Source organism: Equus caballus, chromosome 20 (assembly GCF_041296265.1).
Source record: "Equus caballus isolate H_3958 breed thoroughbred chromosome 20, TB-T2T, whole genome shotgun sequence".
In the NCBI taxonomy this organism is placed as follows: Eukaryota; Metazoa; Chordata; class Mammalia; order Perissodactyla; family Equidae; genus Equus; species Equus caballus.
The window spans coordinates 24,508,656-24,532,094 of NC_091703.1; the positions used below are offsets into that span (position 1 = coordinate 24,508,656).

General features: G+C 38.9%; 1 protein-coding gene across 18 annotated transcripts in view; it reads right to left on the minus strand.

Annotated features, from left to right (window-relative positions):
* Positions 1-10,548: 10,548 nt before the first annotated feature.
* CMAH (cytidine monophospho-N-acetylneuraminic acid hydroxylase) overlaps positions 10,549-23,439 on the minus strand; it is a 351,661-nt gene continuing 338,770 nt past the window's right edge. For 17 of the 18 annotated variants that reach the window (XM_070244995.1, XM_070244986.1, XM_070244988.1 and 14 more), the window contains 3 exons: positions 16,651-16,766; positions 13,964-14,060; positions 10,549-11,882 (listed from right to left, as the gene is read on the minus strand). In XM_070244995.1, the coding sequence (XP_070101096.1) occupies positions 13,985-14,060; positions 16,651-16,766 (192 nt within the window). In that variant the 3' untranslated portion in view covers positions 10,549-11,882; positions 13,964-13,984. Of the gene's footprint in view, positions 11,883-13,963; positions 14,061-16,650; positions 16,767-17,173; positions 17,377-23,439 lie in introns of those variants that run through there. The other variant, XM_070244985.1, reaches the window with a different exon arrangement.

The window sequence follows — 23,439 nt, forward strand, 5'->3', positions numbered from 1 at the left end:
CCACACAATTCTCGCTGCAGCTGGGAAAAGAAAATATCTACATGTATGCTTAAACCCAGACAACTATCCAAAAAAAAAGGTATCCTTTGTGGGGAGAAGGAAGATGTGGAGTGGTGAGGGAGAGAGAAAATAGTTGTTCCATCATCTGCCCCAATTTCTCCCAAATGGAGGCTCGTGTGCTGGGAACGCATTCCCAGGCAGCACCAGCCTTTCCACCCCGACCGAGCTGGTCACCTGTCTCCAGGAAAGCCTTTAGCATTGCAAGGGACAGGTTTTATGGGCACACAGGGAGCACTCTACACGCTTGCCTCCAATCTTTGCAAAGGTCCTCGGGCCAGATGAGATCATCTGAACCACCTCCTTCAATGCTCCAGTCATGCCCAGCAAAGGGCACAGGAGAAGCACTCAGCCACTGAGAGATGCCACAGGCCTCCAGTCTGTGTACCAGAGAAGTAGCAGCTGAGGGGTTAGGACCAGGGCTTCATATGCAGGAAGACTCAAGTTCAAGTTGCTGGATCCAAGTAGATGGCGTGACCTTGGACAGTTAGTTAACTAGCTCTTTGGGCCTTGCTTTCCTCGTTGGTAAAAGACGAATAATAAAACCTTCCTTGTATGTTCAAAGGAGCAATGTATGTTGTATGATTAGCAGAGGGCCTGACACATAGTAGTTTCATAAATGTTAACTGTTGTTACTAATAAGTATTTATTAAATGCCACTGCGTTAGTCAGGGTGACCACAGAAATATACAGTCCCTGACCTCTACAACTTACAAAGAGGAGACAAGACTAATTCACACAAAATGATTAACCATCCCGTAGATGCTCAGTTGTGTGGTATGATGGGGGTTGAGAGAAGAGAGTGACAGGTGCAGACAGGTGCAGGGTGGAGATGTCCACGAGGGAAGGGTTGAGGATGGTTGGGGTCTTGACCATGGAAAGAAAGAAAAAGCTCCATGGAAGCTAGGAAAGGCTTGGAGGAGAGGAGCACCTGGTAAATGGAGGAGGGAGGACTCTGGAAGGAAACAGGAGCCACTGCTCACCTCACCTGGTCTACCCCAGCGGGGATCCAGGATCTTGTCTCAATGGTGAGGCAGATCCCCCCAAAGGAGTCATCTCATCTACCACCACCCAAGCGTTTTTCAAATCACAAGCCTCTAAAAACCAGCATTGAAGTTGGCAATGGCTGAATCGGCACTCCAGAGTGAAAGCTTTGCACAGGTTTCCCCACGGTGACTTTGAACTTCGCAAATGATACTGTGAATCGCTCATGCATTTCCAAGATAAATTGATGAAAACCCTTAGCTGAGTGTGGTGATAAAAATGAGCTGTTTGGGTTTCTCTTGTTCTCTGGCTATCCAGTTCCTATCTCCTCTGTGTGCGAAGTTTTCTACGGGGGCTAAATTTGGATAAATGCTAAAACTGCCTAATTAACTCATCCAAATTCTTCATTTGGGTATAGCATTGTAAGTTGAGAGTGTTTTGCAATTATATTCCTAAGGAGTTCTTGCTTTCTTTAATTAGCTTTGCAAACTATCAGCCCAGGATGAATTTTCATCCTGGGAAGAATTTCTTCCTTTATTTGCCCAATTTTGCCGCATTGCTCTTTCTCCTTAATCTGAGCACTCCTTTTCTTCCAGTTGCCTCCTCTCTGCCCTGAGTCACTGATGGGAGATGAGAATGAAGTCTGCTGTTTTTGTCCTCTTGATGGGAAAAGTAAATTCCAGATGGGACTCCAGTTCAAAATGGTTCTCTTTTGGGACAGGAACACAAGAGCCATATTTCCTGGGGGACGCTATTGAATAGTAACCCTTCAGACTTCATAAACACTTTGTCAAAAGTATACAAAGATAACATAGTAACAATAGTAATTATTATTAGGCATGCGCCATTTTCAGAATTCACTGGAAGTTCCAAAGCTGCACCTGAGCTCGTGGGCACTTCAGCTGGCGAGGTTAGGGCAGCTGGGACTCACTGTCGCAATAGTCATAAATGCTCTGGTCACTGTGTCCCAAATGTCTATTGAGCTTAATAATGTCTGTCTACCCAGAGGGCAATAGAATGTTTGTGCCTGCGAGGCCACTGATATTTTAATTTTTTTCCAGAGAAATCTTGGCCTGAGGCCCCCAGAAACATTGCTTCATTGCCTGGCCTTATAAGAATTTGCTTGAGCTATTTTGTGGAGGCAAATTAACCCTGGTCCTAGAGTTTTTTCATGCAAAAGGGATAAATGAAAGTTTTTACTACTGAATAGGTCCCATTTGCCTGAGTCAATTACAACTACTGAAATGATCGGCTCTGTAATTCTGATTTTATGAAAATGAGGTCTTCACAGGTCCAGCTTGGGTAGGTCTATGCCTCAAAAAGGAGAAATTCCCTCTTCGTTCCTATGGCTGGGTTATTGGGCAGGGCCACCATTCTGTGAGTTAGCCTGTGATTAGTATTAACACATGAGCCTTTCTCATCAGGACTACGCCCTTCAGTTGTGTGATATTTGTGGTTACGCAAAGCGGTACCACCCTCCCATCTTGGTTTTTTACTGATGTAAACAGAAGAATAAAACTACCCAACTTCCCATCCTCCCTATGGCTGAGGAGGACACTAAGAATCTAATCCTGACAAGATGACATTTCAAAGCTAAGGGAGTCTAGTTTTGGGGTCCTGAAGGGAATGTCCATTAAGAGGGAAACGCCTCAGATACCAAGCTCTTTCTTATTCCCAGTTGGCCCAAAGATGCACAATTGGAAAAGAAGAGTGGGATGGGAGAGGATGTCAAAGGACAAGAAGTAACATTGTTTTGACCAATAAAGCAAAGTCTGAACTCTACTGTTTGGCAAGTTAGGAAACTATTCCTTCCTTCTTAAAATTTGAGACTACTTGCTCGGAAAATAAACGTTTGTTCCTAGAAGATCTGTGGGTTTGAGGCAGCTGTCCCCTGCACAGTTACCCAGAGGACCAGGCTGAGAGCGCCCACACTGGCCCTGGACCGTGGGAATCCTGGAAGCTAAAAGCGACAGGGCCCCCTCCCTCAGCCAACAGTCTGCAGGTCTGGCAGTGCTAAAGGCCAGGGCTGACTGGCCTCTGAAGGCCTGGAGTAACTATTACAGTAAATAGTTCAGACTGGAGGAAATGCACTGCCTGGGAACAGGCATGGTCCTGGGCTCAGTTTCTGTGGGTGGAATGGGGTCCCCCAAACGATGGGTGAAGGATGCCTGGGTAAGATGGGAAGAAGGATTTTTAATGTTTCCTCTTTCCCTACAGAGAGGCCTGCATTTGAAAGCAAGGAAGACAGATTAGGAATTGTGTGCACTTCAAAGGTCTTCTTGTAAAGATTTAATGCCTTAGGTGTTAACACATTAAAATAGGGGAAAGTCATGTGTATCGCACAACTTTTAAGTTAAAACCTCCTGCTCGGTAGTTCCGTTAATGACCTCACCGCTTCGGGTGAAGCGTGCCTGCTTCAGCCTGCGAGGCGGTGGGATGGAGAACACAGGCCGGAGAGGAGAGAAGTGCCTGGGTTCCTTGGTGCAGGGAGCCTGGGAAGACCCGAGGGCCAGCTTCCAAGGGACCACTGAAGGCCCAGATGAAACCCCTCTCTCCCTGGATACACTAGAGAAAGCGAATTCTCGAAAGAGGGAGAGCGGCTGCTTGAGCTACTTTGAAGTCATCACTAAGTGAGCAACAACATCCGGAACACGAAACGGACCAAGGGGAGCAGGCGCGCGGGCCGCGGGGTTTTGATGTGGTCCTCTTCCGCCACCTAGCGACAACATCGGCTCATTGCAGTTTCCAAATGCACCCAGGCTTCCCGTTAAGCGGACGGATTCAAGATGAGGACCAACTGAGAAAAATCCAAACTAGTCAAGGCGCATTTTCTGTGTTAAAATAAAAACGAATTTATTGACTCCTCGAGGGAAAATACATGTTCTTACCGTCTAGATTACCTATTTTATTGGCTAAATTAGCTTTGATTTTCAGCTGCTAAAATAATAATATATGGGCATAACAGGAAGGCAGAAGTCTGCGTTCTTACATTTGGTTAATGCTTTAGAATACATAAAGGTATTGCATACTTTTTAGGGTTTTTTTGTTACTGTTTTTCAGAAAATATGATCACCCTAAAGGTGGTGAAGGAATCTTTAGAAGAGAAAGAGTATATAAGTATGATTTGCAAGTGAAACAGTGGGTGGTGTCTGCAGAATTAACATTATGGAGCTCCATGGGGAATCAACTTATGCAGGGATAGCGTGGAAGATTGTCCATATGTTATATGGGCCTGTACATTCACTGGAAGCTCGAGAATTTGCTATCAAAAGCATAATTGTTCATATCCTTAGATTCAGTAATCCAACGTCAAGAATTCTATCCCGAGCAAAGAATTCAAAAACATGAAAAAAGTAACCTGGATAATATTCTTTATAAGATTAATATTCAACAATAGAAGAATAAAGTTAGGGTTCATTCAGAATATGGAATATTGCAAAGACATAAAAATTATTATTAATTTTTTCTGGTGAAGAAGATTGGCCCTGAGCTACTATCTGTTGCCAATCTTCCTCTTTTTGCTTGAGGAAGATTGTCGCTGAGCTAACATCTGTGCCAGATTTCCCTCATTTTGTATGTGGGACGCTGCCACAGCGTGGCTTGATGAATCACCATTCATCAAGTAGGTCCGTGCCCAGGATCCAAACCTGTGAACCCCAGGCCACTGAATTGGAGTGCACGAACTTAACCACGTACGCCACTAGGCCGGCCCCTAAAAATTATTTTAACATGTAGCGATATGAAAACTGCCTACCCAAGAAGATATAAAATTGTAGGCAAAAATAGGAATGTTGAATAAAAGTAAAAAAGAATATTTAAAATATTAAAGCTGAGTTAGAGGGTGGATTAACGTCTACAATATTCTATATACTAATATTTTTGTTTTCTCAATTACATAACAAATACAGGAATGCTTTCCGGTTGTGATACATTTAAATTAGATGGAAATATGTTAACTAAGAAGCAGAGGATCCAATTATTGGCTTGCTCCCGGCTGTCTGCTTCCTGTTAATAGATAGGTGTATGCTCTCCAGATCTTCTCCTTTGGAATTACACACACACATGTACTCACCATTATATGTAGTGTTATTTTAACATAAAAGTGATAATAGTGTATTTCTTACAACTTGATTCTTTTTAAAATATGCATTATAGGTCTTTCTGGATCAATAAATATAGACCTACCTCATTATTTTCCACTACTATTTAATGTGCTCTACTCTAATATACTTAACTATTTCAAAATTGATAGCTACTTGTTTCTTCAAATTTTTAAAATAATAATTCTGCAAATGACTTCTTGTGTTTTTATCTTGGTGCACCCTATGAACGAATTTAAGCTTCTTTTCATTTTTTCATTGGCCATTTGTCTTTGCGGAATTTTCTATTCATATCTCTTGCAAATATTTCTATTTCATTGTTTACATTTTTATTATTTGTAGGAGCTCTTTGTGAATTTTAGACTTTTATTGAGATTTCACTGAATTTAGAGGTTGGTACAACATAGAATATTTCTGTCCAGAACATAATACACCTCCCCATTTATCCTAGTCTTCTTTTATAACCCTTGACAAAATGTTATTGTTTTCTTTATCTAGATCTGGTATACTTCCTGTTATAATTTATATTACATAAGGAAGACATTTTTAATGGCTATTTACATAACTGGAATAATTTTTAATTGAAATAATTGCTAGCTACCATTGAAATCATAAAAATGTCTTAAAACTATAATGATCTGTCAAATAATATCTCAAAGAAGTATAATTATTAGCCAACTAATTTGCTTGTATACAAGAGAAATCAATAGGTTGATGTCCCTTCCTCTAACACACCAAAACCAGGATTTAGACATAAAAAATAAAAAAGGAGAAAGCGCAGTCTGGGAATATTAAACGTTGTTTTCCTTTCCTTGGGTAAACTACTTATCACTTGGCAGTAAGCAAAGAGGCCAGTTGGGGTATTCAGACTGGAGTAGCTGGGTCATCAAAGAAAATAATTTTAGTTACTTCACGGTCCTTCAAAATTCCTTGAGCATTTCAACTATGAAGTCTTCACGTTGGGATGTCTCCACACAGTGTCCATCAGTGTCCTTCCTTCTGCACCCCCACCTCCATTAGACCCAGCTTCACCATTTCCATCACCATTTCTCAGATCCTTGATATAGGTTCATCCAGATGTGGAAATAAAGATGCTAACAATTTTTCTGGTACAATTTTTTCAAAAACAAGTTGGAGCATGATAAACTGATCTTAAATTTCTGAAGACATGTGCAACAGCCTTGAAAATTTGGACAAAGAAGAGCGTCTTTTGTTAGATTTATTCCTAGGTATTTGTTTTTTATGTTTTTCTTTTTTTAACGGGAAATTCTTTTTTTGGCTGGGAAAGATTTGCCCTGAGCTAAAATCTGTTGCCAATCTTTTTCTCTTCTTTTTTCCTTACCAAAGGCCCAGTACATGGCCGTATATTCTAGTTGTAAGTCCTTCTAGTTCTTCTATGTGAGCCACCACCACAGCATGACTGCTGACTGATGAGTGGTGTGGTTCTGTGCCTGGGAACTGAACCCAGACCACCAAAGTGGAGCATGCCAAACTTTAACCACTAGGCCATTAACGCCAGCTTGGTATTTGTTATTTTTGATGCTGTTGTAAATGGTATTTTTTTAAATTTTACTTTCTGTTTATTACTGGTATACAAATATTAGTTTTCCCCCCTGTATATTGACCTTATATTGAGCAACCTTGCTAAATTCATTTATTAACTCTAAAGAGTAATCTGTAGAATATTTTGGATTTTCTATGTTCACAATATTATTGACTGTAACAAAAGACAGCTTTATTTCTTCCTTCTAATCCTTACACCTTCTGTTTATTTTTCTTGTCTTATTGCACTGGCTAGAGCTTCCAGTACAATATTTAAGAGAAGTGTTGACAACTGGCATGCTGGCTATGCCTTCGATCTCAGAGGGAAGTTTTAATATATTTGCTGTGGTGTTTTTTTGTTTGTTTGTTTCATGATTTGGAGAAAATGTCTTCCTATTTTTAGTTACTAAGAGTTGTTTTGGGTTTGTTGTTGTTTTTTGCCTAGATTCATTAATGGACATTACATTTTCCCAAATGCTTTTTCTCCATCAATTGAGATGATCTTATAATTTGTATCTTTTATTCAGTTAAGGTGGTGAAATACATTGATTGATATGCACACAAACTAACATTGCACTCTGGGAATAAACCCACCTGAGTTGTGATAAATTATCCTTTTGATAAGTTGCTGAATTCTCTTTGTTGATGTTCTACTTAAGATTTTTGCATCTATAATCATTTCTGAAATTTGCCTAAAATTCTTGTTTCCCAAAAAGTCTTTGTGCTTGTCTCAAGATTACGTTGGCTTCGGAAAATAAGTTAGGGTAATGGTCTCTCATCTTGTGTTTTCCAGAAGAGTTTAAAAATAATTGTCTTCCTTAAGTGTTTTGCAAGCTTCACTGGAAAAGCCATCTGAGACTGAAGTTTACTCTGTTAAGAGGTTTTGTTTTTCTTTTTGGTGAGGAAGATTGGCCTTGAGCTAACATCTGTTGCCAATCTTCCTCTTTTTTCCTTGAGGAAGATTGTCGCTGAGCTAACATCTGTGCCAATCTACCTCCATTCTGTATGTGGGACACCACAAGAGCATGGATTGGAAAGTGGTGTGTAGGTCTGTGCCCCGGATCTGAATCTGCGAATCTCAGGCTGCTGACGTGGAGTGCGTGAACTTAACCAGTACGCCACAGGGCCAGCCCCTGTGGAAAGGTTTTTAATTACAGATTCAATTACTTTAATAGATATTCAATTATTGACATTTCCTTTTCCTCATATATTGGTTTTGATTAGGAGTGTATTTTTAGGAGTTTGTCTATTTTATCTACATTTTCAAAATTATTCACATAAAGAAGTTTATTCTATCATCTTTTTAAAGTATATCTTTTATTCCTGACTTTGGCTTTTTGTTCCTCCTCTATTTTTTTTGATCAGTCCTGCTAGAAGTTTATTAATTTTAGTAGTCGTTTTGAAGAATCAACCTTTGGCTTTGTTGATCCTCTATTATATATCCACTTTGTATTTCATTACTTTTTGTTTTAAATTTTTAATTTGCTTCCTTTACTTTCTATGGGTTTAATTTGCCATCTTTTGTCTAGCTTCTTGAGAAGAATGCTTAGTTCATTGATTTTTCAGCCTTTTGCCTTTTCTCAATATGCATTTAAAGCAATAAATTTCCCAGTAAGCCTGACTTTAGTTTGTCACAAAGATTCTGATATATTGTATTTTCATTATCATTTGGTTCAAATTATTTTCTGGTTTCTGTTGTGATGTCTTCTTTGATCTACGAGTTATTTAGAATTCCAGTTCTCAAAGTGTGGTCTCCTAGCCAACAGCATTAACATTACCTGGGAAATTGTTGAAAATGCAAACTCTTGGAGCCCACACCAGACCCACTGAACTAGAAACTCTGGGGATGGGCCACAAGTCTTCAGGTGATTCGGACATGCTAAAGTCTGAGAACCACTGATCCAGGAAAATGTGAGGTTGACCGTATTCTACCTTTTCTTCAAGAGTACCTTAGTCTTGAAACTTCATACTTCCACATAAATTTTAGAATGAACCTGTGACTTTCCATTTTTTAAAAAAAAAACCTGTTGGGATTTTGATTGCAATTGCATTGACTCTATTTATCAATTTGGGGAGAATTGACTTAATTTAAAATATTGAGTTTGCTAGTCCATGAATATATCTTTCCATTTATCTTCTTTAATTTCTCTTAAGTTTGAGGACCACTAATTTAGAAGTTACTTCTTAGTTTTAAAACGCATGGAAATTTTATAATTCTCTTATTGATTTTTATCTTAATTGCTCTGTGGTCTGAGAACATACTGAATATGATTTAAATTTTTGAAATTTGAGGCAACTTGCCTTACAGCTTAGTATATCACCATTTTGTGTAAAAGATCTCTGTATTCTTGAAAAGAATGGGTGTTCTGTAGTTCTTGAGGGGCAATCTTCTCTATATGTTTATTAAGTCATTTTAAAAAATAGCATTGTTCAAATCTTCCATATATTTACAAAGGTTTTTTTTTTTGTCTGATTGGTTTATCATTTACTGATAGAGAGGTTTTCAAATATCTCACTTGATTTGAATTTGTCTATTTCTTCTTTTAGTTATGTCATTCTTTGCTTTATACATTTTAAGGCTATGTTATATGTATATACATTTAGATTTTTATATCTTCATGGTTAAACTTTTATCATTAAGTGTTCCACCTTATCTGACATTAAGACAGCAACACCATCTTTTTATTAGTGTTTTCATAAGTTTATATTTGCCCACATTTTTTCTTTCAAGCTTTCATAATACTTATCTTTTAAATATGTCTTGCAAGCAAAGAGTGTTTTTTTGAAATCCAGTCTGTCAATCTGTCTTTTACTGAGAGCATTAAGTCCATTTACATTTAATGCAATTATTGATATAATCTACCATCTTGGTATTTGCTTTCTATTTGTCTCATTTGTTCTATGTTATTTTCCTCTTTTATTGGCTTCTTTCACAGATTAATATTTTTAAATTATTTCATTTTCCCTCTATCACCTTTGTGGTTACACATTATTTTACTATTCCTTAAGTGGTTACCCTAAAGATTACAACATGTACTCCTATCAAGCGCGTTATCAATTTATTGCCTCTCCACTCCAAATCCACTCTCCATTGCCTGCTATGCAAAAAGAAATACCTCTCCTTTGCCAGCTAGCACAAAGTTAAGCTTTGTCTGTAGAGGGCACTGGAGGGGCGCTAGAGGAGGAAGAGGTTCTTTTCTGGCTCTTGTATCTTAGTTTCTCTAGAGCTGGGCTTCTGAAGTGCAAGATGAGCATCAGTGCCCAGCAGCCAGCAGCTTCCCTGGCACCCTCTGAAGTGGCTTCACCGTAGGATTGTGCAGCCTGCAAGGCACCTTCGCTTGAATGGCTTCCTCAGCACCTACTTGAAAGGCTTTGAGGAAATTTCAAGGCATTCAGGTTTTTGGCCTTTTTTTTGAGTTGGCAGATTCCTATCCATGGCTGAGGAAAATCAGCCCGTCATGCCCAGATTACCTGTATGGGTTCCTTCCTCTCCTGTCTTGATGGCAGTGGAGGTGGTGGAAAGTGGTTAGACTCTGGGTATATTTTGAAGGTGGAGGTGACAGGATGTACTGAGACAGTGGATGTTAGAACAAGACATAAAGGATGATTTCACAGTTTTTAGTTTAAGTAATGGAAATGAGATATGAGATACAAGATAGGGAAAGAGGCCCAGTAATATGGGGGTATATACAGGTAGAAAAGAACCATCTAAGAGGATTAAGAAGGGAAGTGAGGACATGTAGGGTCAATGGATTGGAGGTCTTGGTGATATCAAAGAATTGTTGGAGTTAGGACATTAGAAGGAGATAACCGGAAAGATAACATGAGAACAAAGATAGGCACAGTGGTGAGAAAAACAAATCCATATTTTAAAATAACCTTTTATTACATACATTTTAACATACATCATATTGATATATATTACATCTATTTTTCAGTGATAATTAAATAACTTACTATATACTATAAATCAAAAAATATAGTTCCTGAATTTCAAGCACTTTTGTTATTATAATGTGTGAGATGAACCAGAATAATCAAACATCATTGATGTAGATCTTAATGAGAAGTAAACAGTCAGAATTTCTATTATGAAGTGAGAATTTAGAGAATTAAGGGGATAAATTCCAGCATTGATTGGATTCTTGTATCTTTAGAATTAAAGAGGTAGTACACATAATCAGAAAACCAATTTTGATGTTCATCTCAGTGAGAGGGGTGTGTAGTAAAACAGAAACCTAGTTAACAATCATGTTTTTCTAGGGATAAATTTGTGTGTAGGTGTCTTAATCATGAGAAGATCATCAAAAACTACAGAGGTTAGCAGAAACAGATACATTAGTTGCCTATTTTACCCATTGAAACAATGTTTTTTAATGTTCAGAAGAGGATTTTTAAATTTTTTCAAGATATGGATCTTGATTATTGATCTTTCTATTGATTTTGAAAGATTTTTGTCTACAAAACTTGTTTTATTAATAGTGCTCATATTTTTTATTAATCAAAGATCTATTTGTTAGAATTTATAAGGTGCATTAAATAACAAATTTTGTCACTGAATCAAAATAATTTCAGTCCGAGTGAAATTTTCCCTTTCGGGGCAGCCTCTGTAGTCTTGTTTTGGTAAATATATGATTTCAACAAATCTTTTTGAAAAACTGAAAACAGCTCATGAACCGTTTTTACTAACCTATCTTCATGGACCCTACTTGGAGAATCAATCTATTAAGGAGCAAAATGTCTATTTCTACATTCTCTTTTTTAAAATTCCATCTTAATTTTTTCTCCTTCCTATTTTCTTCTTATGGGCCCTCATTTATCTATTTCTCTTCTTCTAACCCAACTTCTACTCCTCAACTCCTTTCCTTTTTCCTTATCGTGTAACGGGAAACTTTTTCTTCTCTTGTTCTATTTCTTCCATGCTTAGATTCACATCTCCTGCTATGCTTTGTTTTCCATAGGAAATTTGTTCCTCTTGGGTTCATTCATTCTTTTAGAGAAAATTGTAGACAGAATAAGTAAAATATTAATTATCTGGCTATGTAGTGATGCACAAATGTAAGATGTGTGAACATTTCACAACTGCAGCATGTAGTTATCCATTGCTGATGGCAATAAGGCACAGTCTCTTTGGTATAAGATTCTTGTGTTCAAGATGCGGCATCAGTAAATTCTTGAATTTTTCATTGTTTGGCATCCCTGTGAATTAAACATATTACTACTGAATAACAGGATGAGTCTCATTTTAATACTTTTTAATTTTTTATTGCATTGGGGCAAAATTGTATTCTTACTCTTTAGTTCGAGTTGTATTGTCTATGATGCTTTAACTGAGAATCTAAACCTGGAATGTGAACTGGAATATGACACTCCTCCCAACTTTTAACAGATTCTCTGACTGTAAAATGAATTCAAATGACTGATTATAGGTCACATGACTTTCCTGTCGATTTTCAGGTTGATATAGTTAATATTTATTTTTTACTGTCCCTATGCCACTCCCTCTTCTAGAAGTGCCTTACACATGTGACACAACCCTGCGAGGTAGATACTATTATAGTATTCACTTTATAGGTGAAAATCTGAGACACAAGGAGGTTCAGTAATTTGCCCAAGGTCATATTGTAGGTGACAAAACCAAGATTTTAACTCAAGAAGTCAGATTCCAAGTCTGAGGTGTTGACCACCACAGTTTATTTGCTTCTTGATAAGGCAACTTCAAAATGCACACATTGACCTCCTGATGCCCATTACCTTTATTTCTGCTCCGTTTCATTCATTCAGTTTTACAGAAGCACCTTTGACCCATCTTCTTTCAGAACTGCTCCGTCTCCAAGACCTTGAACTCAATGCTTTCCTGATCTGTTGCCTCCTGACCTTTCATGCCTTCTGCTTTTTTACAATGACTGGACCTGCTCAGCATCTCCATTGAGTCCTCTTGACTCTCTTTATTCTCCCAGGGTCACTAAAACCTCTTTCCTGCTTTCCCTTACTTCTCTGTCACACTAGGAGGACTTGCCAATGCTCTAACTCACCTTGCATTTTTCTACCTTTTACCTTCACCCACTTTTTCTGTCTGGAATATTCTTTTCACCTCCACTGCAGCTTATTAAAAACCTTACTCAGTCTTCAAGACACTCTCCTAATACCACCTCCTCCCACATCCTCCACCAAAACGCTACCTTTTCTATAACACTCCTCCTGGTCATCTCAAAAAGTCAGATGTAATCTCTCTCTCCTCAGTATTCCCAAAGCTTAGTTTGTACAACAAATATAGTGCTTATTAAGTTTGCCTTATAATCTAGTTGTATGTGAATTTCCTTAGCATCCCTTCTAGCCTATAATCATAACATAGAAAATCTAGCTCAATGCCTTGTGCTAGAATGGAGTATGAAACAAAGAACTTTACAACGGAAAAGAATGTTCTATTTCGATTCTTAATTTTACTGGTAAGGACACTGAAGCCTAGTTTAAGTGGCAAGTCACACTGACAGTGGGAGAGAGAATTCGCTTGTTCCTTCCTTCCTTGAACACATATTATGAATAAAATCACGTGTGCTCTGGGCACTGTGCTAAGCATTAAGGATATACAGGCAAGAGTGTCTACTTTTAAGAAATTCAGAGTCTACTGACTGGAAGAGACAATAGATTATTACAGTACAGTGTGATGGGCCAGCTGTTTGTGGAATAAATAAATGAATATATAAATAAATGCATGTCAAGAAATTGACTCTCTTTGTAGTAATGTGATATGATCTTTCCAATAATAAGGATATGGAAACAGGTTTTGTAATTTAGTTAATAAAATCACATCGCAAGCAGGAGGAAGGAATGTCAAATCTGATTTGTGCCAGACAAGCTGATCTCCATAAGCCTGAAAAAGACAGGGGTCTATTGGACATGGAGAGGCGATGTTTTCCATCTTGCTCTGTTTTTGTTTTTCCTCCCTTTATTTTTTGTTGCTTCCTTTCTTAATGTGTTCAGAATTTAGCTCTGAACACTCACTGACCACCTGGGATAATTTTTGTCTTATTTATTAATTGGCTATATGTTCATCTCACCCAAACCAAAGATTCTATGAACTTTGGGCTGGGTGCACTCACCACTCATCTTATTTACTTATTTTTAAACTTGACTGTTCTTCTTGTAATGTTAGCTCCTCACAATTCCTCTGAAAGTCAGGTTTTCTGACAGGTACAGCGCCTGCTCAATTTAGATGCCAAAGAGAGTGTGATGGGATATATGATAAAGGTCTCCCCCAGATCCACAGGGTGCCTCACCTGGGGAATCTCAGGTCCGCTCTATTCACAGTGCACCAGGAAGGTCTTCCAGTTGGGTGGTGTTAAGGGGAGTTTTATTTGGAAATGGTTCCAAAACCTGGAAAGAGAAAAAGCAAAGAAATATGCTTTAGAAACTTCCATGCCTGTTGCTTTGCCAGGATCTGTTCAGTACCTGGTCTTCAGCTTTCCCTAAGAGACATTGTTTCTGTACTATTTCAGCTGTTCATGTACCTCAGCATTTTCAGTGTGTTGAATGCAGTTCCTTAAAACATGACAACTGTGACTTATTTTCATTTTAATGTGATGTGCCTTGCTTTAAGGAAACCTCATATGTGAAAATACAGATTTATGTTCTCTACACAAAAGCATTAGGACCTGGTATTGGGGAGGGTGTGGAGAAATGGGTCCTCTCCTACGTTATTTCTGGGAAGGCAACTGGCTTGCTGAAGAAGTGTTTGGCAGAGTTCATCAAAAGCCTACACATGGGGCCGGCCCAGTGGTGCAGCGGTTAAGTGCACACATTCTGCTTTGGCGGCCTGGGGTTCACCAGTTCGGATCCGGCGTGCGGACATGGCACTGCTTGACACGCCACGCTGTGGTAGGCGTCCCACATATAAAGTAGAGGAAGATGGGCACAGATGTTAGCTCAGGGCCAGTCTTCCTCAGCAAAAAGAGGTGGATTGGCAGCAGTTAGCTCAGGGCTGATCTTCCTCAAAGGAAAGAAAAAAAAAAAAAGGCCTACTTACTGCATGTGCATTGGACCCAGTAGCTCCACTCCTAGGAATTTATCCTAAAGAAATCACTATGAAAGTATGCAACACATAACTACCTGTTTATTTGCTAAATCATTGCTTCAAATAATGAGAAGTTAGAAACAACTTACAGGTAGATCAAAGATTGTTCAATAAACACGCAGGCACAAAAGTATGTACAATACTATCCTATTTTTATAAAAAGTGCATGTGTATGTCCTTGAAAACAAAGAAAGATTAACCAGACGCCTAAATAGAAATTGCTTTCTCTGGGTGGAGGGATTATTTGTGGTTTTAACTCTTTTTTGTATTTTAAAATACTTTTTCAAATTTTCTACAGTAGATACACATTATTTTTATATCCAGAAAAATATTTAGTAAACTCATAAATCCCATCTTAAGACCAACAAAGATAAATTGGGCTGTGACTGCTTCCCGAGATTCATTATGGGATCATCGTACATTTAGGACCTTTGTTATCAAAACAATATAACAAAATAGTCTTTAGCGTCAATATCCTAAAAGTTTCCAAGATGGAATTATTTTCTTAAGAAAAGTAACCTCTCAAATCTCCCCCAAATTTGCTATATGCCTTTTTTTCCAGAACAAGAAGTCAGGTACATGCTCTGTTGAACATGAACTTAGAATTCTAAAACTTAAAATGTTTTACAGCTGTTAAAACGTTTTAGGTTGGGCCAGCCCGGTGGCGCAGAGGTTAAGTGCGCACGTTCCGCTTCTCGGCCACCCAGGGTTCGCCAGTTCGGATCCCGGGTGCGGATATGACACCGCTTGGCATGTCATGCTGTGGCAGGTGTCTCACATAGAAAGTAGAGGAATATGGGCACGGATGTGAGCTCAGGGCCAATCTCCCTAAAAAAACAAAAAGAACCAAAAAAAAAAACATTTGAGGTTGATCTGTGTGTCCCAAGGCAAGGGATACCACACATTGGTGAGTAAAAAACGTTAAGTTACAGAGCATATGTACTAGGATTATGTTGAAAAAACAACAGCAGCAATAACCTCCCCCCTCCAACCATATGGGATGTTTTATCAAAGAAATTTCAAAAATGTTGATATGCCCAGAGCCTGGGATGATACACACTGAGCTGTTATCAAGAACTACCCTGGAGAGGGGTAGAATGAGAGGCAGGAAACACACAGGGTTTTGTGGGATGGGTGGGGCAGGCTTATTTTATTTTATGTACATCTACATTCTTTAACTTTTTTTTTTTATAATTTGAAAACAGTCAAAAGGAAATAAGTAAAAAAGAAGTTAAACCACACCTGTGCTTGTAAGCTCAAAGCAAAAGCTGGAGAGTAGGTTTTCTTATTTAAAATTAAATTCCTGTATTTTTCAGAGGGTCCGTGGTAATGATAAAGAAGGTATTCTCCGTCTTGCTGATAAGTTTGCAAATATAAAAATGGCAAATGGGCCTGACACTTTAACTCAAATATTCCAAATATAATCTTAAAGATATACAGTTTTGCAATGAGAAAATTACATGGTTTTGAAGTGCAGGCAGGTAGAAACTCAGTGGGCCATCCCCCTTAACCAACTAGTTGGGCACAGGCAAAAATGTGACATGGGAAATGATTGTCTTCAATGACCGCATCTTTGCCATATAAACGCCCCCGCCTCATTCTCGTCTTAGCACACATACCCTTCCCCTCTTATAATGTTCTTCCCTTTCCTATACGAAAAACCACTTCCAGAAGGGATTGAAACACATTTGTATGAATGTATAAATGATGACTCTTTAAAATGTTACTTTCCTAACCTGATTTGCTTTTTAACGGTTAACAAAGGAATAAAGCTCTAATGGTGGAATCTCACACATCTGTCAGAGTTTGGGGGCATAGTCAGTGTGACTCTGCTTATGTATCCACAGCATCCTCTGCAGTGGCCTGGCATACAACAGCCATTTTCAGACTTACAGATGATGGTATATGTCAGGATCCCGCTGAAGCCGGGTCTGGAATCCTATATACAGGTCATCCCAGAGTAGACCATTCTTCACCACATGTCTGATGACATCAACCCGGCTCCGAATCTGAAACAGATACGGAAGAACTAGCAGGTGTGACCCAGCCAGCACAGAGGACCATCCCCTCGTGTCCCTGGGAGAAGCAGATGCCTATGATGGCAGGGGCTTGGGGAGTCAAGGAGAACAGTCTACTGGAGTAGATGTCACAGGCTGAGGGGGAAAGAAGGAACCCTGAGCACAGCAGAAATGGAGGGAAGAAAAACAGGAAATAGCTCAGGAGCTGCGGAAGCTTAGTGGCTGAGTGCACAGAGTCGGATTGCTGGGTTCAAATCCAGATTCTAGCTGTGTGAAACAGGCAACCATCTGCACCTCCCTTTCCTTATCTATAAAATGAAGATAATAGAACGTTCCTCAAAGGACTGTTGTGAGGATTAACTGAGTCAATGTATATAAAAAACTTAAAACAAGCCTGGCACGTGGCAAGCTTTCAACAAATGCGCGCTACACCATTATTCTGAAAGTAGAGTGTTCTAGTCTCTTCCTTGAACACTCAGAGGCAAAGCAGAGCCTGCAAGTTGACAGTGCTCTATGTGTCAGGCCTGCCGTAGAGCATGAACCCCTTGACTAGGCGGTTAAGGCCCTTACCTTCAATGAATCCCAACTCCTGGCATGGAAGCTGTCGAATAGTCAAAGGAGCACAGAATTAGAAGACGAGCAGGGATGGTTTTGCGTCTCAGCCCAGAGCTTCCTAATCATGTGACCTTAACCTTGCTAAGCCTCAGTTCCCTCTATTACAGGAATGTTGCGAGAAAAAAAAATGAGAAAATTTATAAAAAGAGCATGAAGTAGCAGGAAGGGAACGTATCCTAAGACTAGACATGGTTCTAACACTTCATAAGTACAGGGGTTAAAGTTTACCAGGAGCTTTTTCAGCATCTGGAATCACAGTTTTTTTCCCCTGGGGAATATCATGCTAATGCCAACAGAGACAGACGGTCATAAATGACAGGCTATTAAATGGCACAGAATAATTAGAAGATTGACGTTTTGGATTTATTTCTCTTTCCTGCACCATTCCTACAAAATGGTAATATCCATTGTGAACTGAGATTACAAACACAGGTCAGAGGATCTGTTCTTTTGCCAATAGAGTTGAGAAACACGATTGCACAGCTTGGTCAGGTTGAGGACTGCCCAGCTAAGAGGCAGTATCGGGACCCAGTTCCTCACAGTGGAGGGGAGATGGCCTTTCTGACCTTTCAATCTGGAGAGCAGCACATGGAAGAACTGGGGACAGACTTGAGAAATATTTAGGGTGTAAAATAAGAAGTTCTTGGTGATTGATTAGATTTGGAGATGAGGGAAAAGGAAAGAATCAAAGATCACTCCCGTTTCTAGCTTGACTCACTAGTGGGCTGATATTTCCAGCAATTAGGATAGAAAAGGAGAAAAAGCTTAGAGAAGGAGGATGATGAGTTGAATTTTGAACAGGTTGGAAAAGAGGTACCAAGAATTTGGAAATCTGAGTGATGATATCTAGTAGGCAATTGACTATAAAGAATCCAAAGCTTGACAGTGTTGGAGGGGTCTGGGGAAAGTCCAGGCAGGACATGTGGATTTTTGGAGTCATTAGCAGACAAGTGGTGCTGGCAGATGAGTTCCCCCAGGAAGAGACTTGAGAAGAAGAGTGGGTTGAGCACAGAACCCTGGGAGAAATGGAGACTTAGGTGATGGCTGGAGAAAGAGAGACCCCCAAATATGCAGAATAGTCAGGAAGTGAAGAAAGCAAGGGGTAATTTGACGGACAGATCACATTCATAACTTGTCTTCTGAACACTGCCAGATCCAGCTGCAATGTTGACAAAGCAATTATATAGCTATAAACTGCCACAGTAAAGAAGAAATGAAGTGAGTTGTTGACAGGTAGGAGATTTCAACTAACTAATGTGAATCTGGAAAGGAGGCAGATGAGTGGCATCGGAAGAACCTGGCAGAGGATGCAGAATCCCAGAGAGTATGTGGAGGGGCGTTCAGATGTGGAAGGAGTAGAGGTAGGTACCATGGATGACAGTAGGGACACGCAGCACAAAACTATGTACATGAAACAATGGACCCCTTCCCTATGCCAATGCATGGCTCCAAGGCCAAATACATTCAGACAATTCTCCGAAGAAATGGAATCGATTTTGAGGGGAGAATGAGGGCACATAGTATGCTTGTGATGCCCCAGAGCAAGGACCTCCACATTTGGGTATTTATGGGTCCCCCAGCCTAATACCTGGCTCTTCGCCTTCATAACTTAAACAAACTAGTGGCTGCCTGATCAAACCCAGCCTAGCTCTTGTTTTGTATAGCTTACAGCCCCTTTTAAAAAATTGAATTTGCTTTCCACGTTTATAGATTTGAGCATTTCACTTGAAGATCCAGATTTCCAAGTTCTCTGGAAAATTCAGAAGATCAGCTGGAACTCAGTAGGGGCTGCCCCCTTCTCATCTGGCATTTGCTTTCCACTTGACACAGTCCCCACTCAGCTCCACCTGTTTACAAGATCTGCCTTGGGCCAGTCTGTGAGCATTTAAGCATGTAACCACTGCCTTCAAGTAAAGCCTGCTGGGTAACAAATCCTACGTATACAGAGAGCCCTAAATCATCTTGAAAAAGTCTTTTTTGGGGTTTTTTTTGTTTTTTTGGTAAATATAGATTCATCCCTTGATTCTTAAAAGTCACCTACAAAGGAAGAAAGATCAACCTGGGGTAAGCAACACTGCATGCAACTAGAAGCCAAAGAAGCAGTGGCTTCAGGTGTCCATGGAAAATGATTTGCCACCCAGCATCATGTGCTCACCCAGATTATCACATGAAGTGAGGCAGGAAGGTACTCAAAGTTTAGCTCCCATGCACCCTTTCCTCAGCAGTTACTTAAGCAGAAAGTCCCATAAAGGAGTAAAGCAAAAAAGGTGAAGACATGGGTGGGGTCTGGAAGCCACTAAGGGATGTCACAGGGTGACAGATTTACAGTAGAACTAGAGAGGAGCCCATCCAGATTGCAGCAGGAGGATAGAGAGATACAGAAACCATGCATCTAGGAAAGACGGACAGTTGGAGTGATAGAAAATATACTTATGGGTTTGAAAGGCAATTAATGCGCCCCCCCCCCCAAAAAAGAGAGAGAGACAATATGAGAGGGCTCCAGAAAGAAAAGGAGTTCTTCCAAGTATAGACATAATCTCCTTAAGCAAAGCTCAGCACTTAGAAATCTCACTAAAATGCAGGGAGATAAAGGAATTGAGAGCCATATTACAGTCCACTGTGTACATGGCAGGCATGATGATTTACCCCATGGTGCATTTAAATCTGCAACAGAGTTGTTGCTTGCTTTATCCAGCAGATGCGTTATCAAAAGCTGTGAAAAAGTGACCTTATTTTCAAAAGCCTGTTGGATTTAATCAATGATTTCAGTAAAGTGGTAGGATACGAAATCAACATATAGAAATCAATTGCATTACTTAACACTAATGATGAAGCATCTGAAAAAGAACTAAAGAAAACTATCCAATTCACAATAGCATTTTATTATTTATAAAATACTTAGGAATATATTTAACAAAGGAAGTGAAAGATCTGTACGATGAAAACTACAAAACTTTGCTGAAAGAAATCGAAGAAGACACAAAGAAATGGAAAGACATCCCACGTTCATGGATCAGAAGAATTAATATGTTAAAATGGCCATACTACCCAAAGCCATCTACAGATTCAATGAAATCCCCATCAAAATATGAAAGGCACTCTTCACAGAAATAGAAGAAATAATCCTAAAATTTGTGTGGAAGCACAAAAGACCCTAAAAATCCAAAGTAATCCTGAGAAAAAAAAGAACAAAGCTGGAGGTATCATGCTTCCAGATTTCAAACTAAACTACAAAGTCATAGTAATAAAAACTGAATGGTACTAGCACAAGAGTAGACACATTGACCAATGGAACAGAATAAAGAGCCCAGAAGTAAACCTCAGCATATACAGTCAACTAGTATTTGACAAGGGAGCCAAGAATACCCAATAGGGAAAGGATAGTCTCTTCAACAAATGGTGCTGGGTAAATTGAAGAAACACATGCAGAACCATGAAATTGGACCCCTAGCTCACATCACTCTCAAAAATTAACTTAAAATGGATGAAAGCCTCAAACATAAGACCTGATTCCATAAAACTCCTAGAAAAAAATGTAGGGAAGAAACTCATCTATATTGGTCTTGGCAATAATTTTTTGTTCATGACACCAAAAGCACAAACAACAAAAGAAAAAATATCAACAAATGGGACTACATCAAACTCAAAAGCTTCTGCACAGCAAAAGAAACAATTAACAAAATGAAAAGACAACCTACAGAATGGGAGAAAATTTTTGTAAACCATATATTGGATGAGGGGTTAACATCCAAAATATACGAAAAACTCAGTCAACTCAATAACAAAAGGACAAATAATCCAATTTTTTAAATGGGCAGAAAAACTAGACCTTTCTCCAAAGAGGACATCAAAATGGCCAACAGACACATGAAAAGATGCTCAACATCACTAATCATCAGGGAAATGCAAATCAAAACCACGACAAGATATCACCTCACACCTGTTAGAATGGCTATCATCAAGAAGACAAGAGATAACAGGTGCTGGAGGGGATGTGATGAAAAGAGAACTCATACATTGTTGGTGAGAATGTAAATTAGTCCAGCCACTATAAAAAACAATATGGAGCTTCCTCAAAAAGCTAAAAATAGATCTACAGTATGATCCGGGAATTCCACTTCTGGGTATATACCCAAAGGAAATGAAAACAGGATTTTGACAAGATACATGCACTCCCATGTTTATTGCAGCATTGTTCACAGTAGCCAAAATGTGGAAACAAACCAAATACCCATTAACAGATTAATGCATAAAAAATATGTGGTACCTATACACAGTGGAATATTATTCAGCCATGAGAAAGGAAGATATCCTCCCACTTGTGACAATGTAGATGGATGTTGACACATTATGCTAAGGAAGATAAGTCAGACAGAGAAAGACAAGTACTGTATGATATCTCTTATATGTGGATCTAAAAATGTCAAACTTGTAAAAAATAGAGGGTAAAATGCTGGGGTTACCAGGGAATAAGAGAGATAGTGTTTGAGGGTGCAAACTTGCCATGAGTAATAAATAAGCCATAGAACTCTAAGGCACAGTATAATGAATAGAGACAATAATATTGTACTATAATCATGTAATGTCATAAATATTGCTACATCAGCAGTCATACTACAATATGTAAATTTATCAAAGTACCACATTGTATACCTTAAATTTACATAATGTCACACATCAAATTTATTCAATAATAAGAAAAAGAAAAGTCCTTTGCAGTTTGGCCCTGGCAAGTCTAAAAAATGCTTGATTGTTAAAAAAAAAAAAGCGACTTTTTTCAGTTAAATATTTTAAATGAACTTATTTTAAAAATTCCAAAGATAAATCTCCTTTAAGGCTAACAGATATGTTAATTTACAGGTTTCGTAAGTCCAGATTTGAGAAGCAACACAGTGGCTAAATGGATAGACTTTCAAATGCATAGACAGCTCATGGTCAAACCTTCGCACCACCATTTTCTAGCTGTACCACCTTGGGCAAATTATTTAACCTCTCATTATGGCATTTTCCTCATCTCTAAATGGAGAATATGGTAATATCTGTTAATAAGATTGTTGTCAGATTAAATGAGTTACTATTTATAAAGTGCTTAAAGCTGTGCTTGGCACACAGCAAGCTATATACATGTTTGGTAAATAAAGCAATAATGTAAGAGATTCATTTTGTTTAAAACAGGTGCTTCACATAGGGTGAAAATCCTATCTGGGAAAACCTAGTTTTTTAAGACCCATAAAGCAGGTAGTGGATTATTGGTTTCACTGAAGTTTCAGCATAAGATTCTCTTCAATAGCAAGTACTTTACTAAACATAAAAATACAAGTCAAATTATTAAAATGTGCGTTAAGAACACATCTAGTATATGAAGGTACATTGAAACCTCTACAATTAAGGCATCAAACATTTATATGGCACACATAATAAGCTCAAGGGCAGAATATACAGCCTAATTTATTTAATGATTATTACATTCATGTAGAATGTAAAATTACAATGCATGCTCACATATATCATGTCATTTGACTATCACACAAAAACACTGGTAAGGCAGGGATAAACCCTATGAAAGGAAAAAAACACAAAGTTCAGACAGGTGAAATAACTTGCTCAAAGCCTCCTAATCAGCAGGGGTGTGACACCAGTCCCAATCTGGAGGCTGCCTCCAAGGCCACGGCTCACCTTTACCTCATGCTGCTGCAGGTGAGGGGTTTGCTCAAAATCGGAGCTCAACAAAATATGTGTTGGTTTATGTTGACTTAACTCCTTTTACAGAGCCACCCACTTGGTTCCCTTGGGGAAGGAGACACCATTGGAGAGAAGAGAAAGGGAAGCAGAGATCAACACTTGCAGGTCCAACAGCAGCGTAGGCGGCAGCTGTCTGGAAGTAAGCGGGTGGAGAATCCAATCTTTGTCAATGACTCAGAAAGAAGCAAGGATGGACTTCCGTTAATATTATTATTTCAATATTGCCTCATTAGTTGTGCCAAATGTACCATGGTAAAGTAAGATGTTCACAATACTCTGTACTCTCCCTGCAACTTTTCTGTAAATC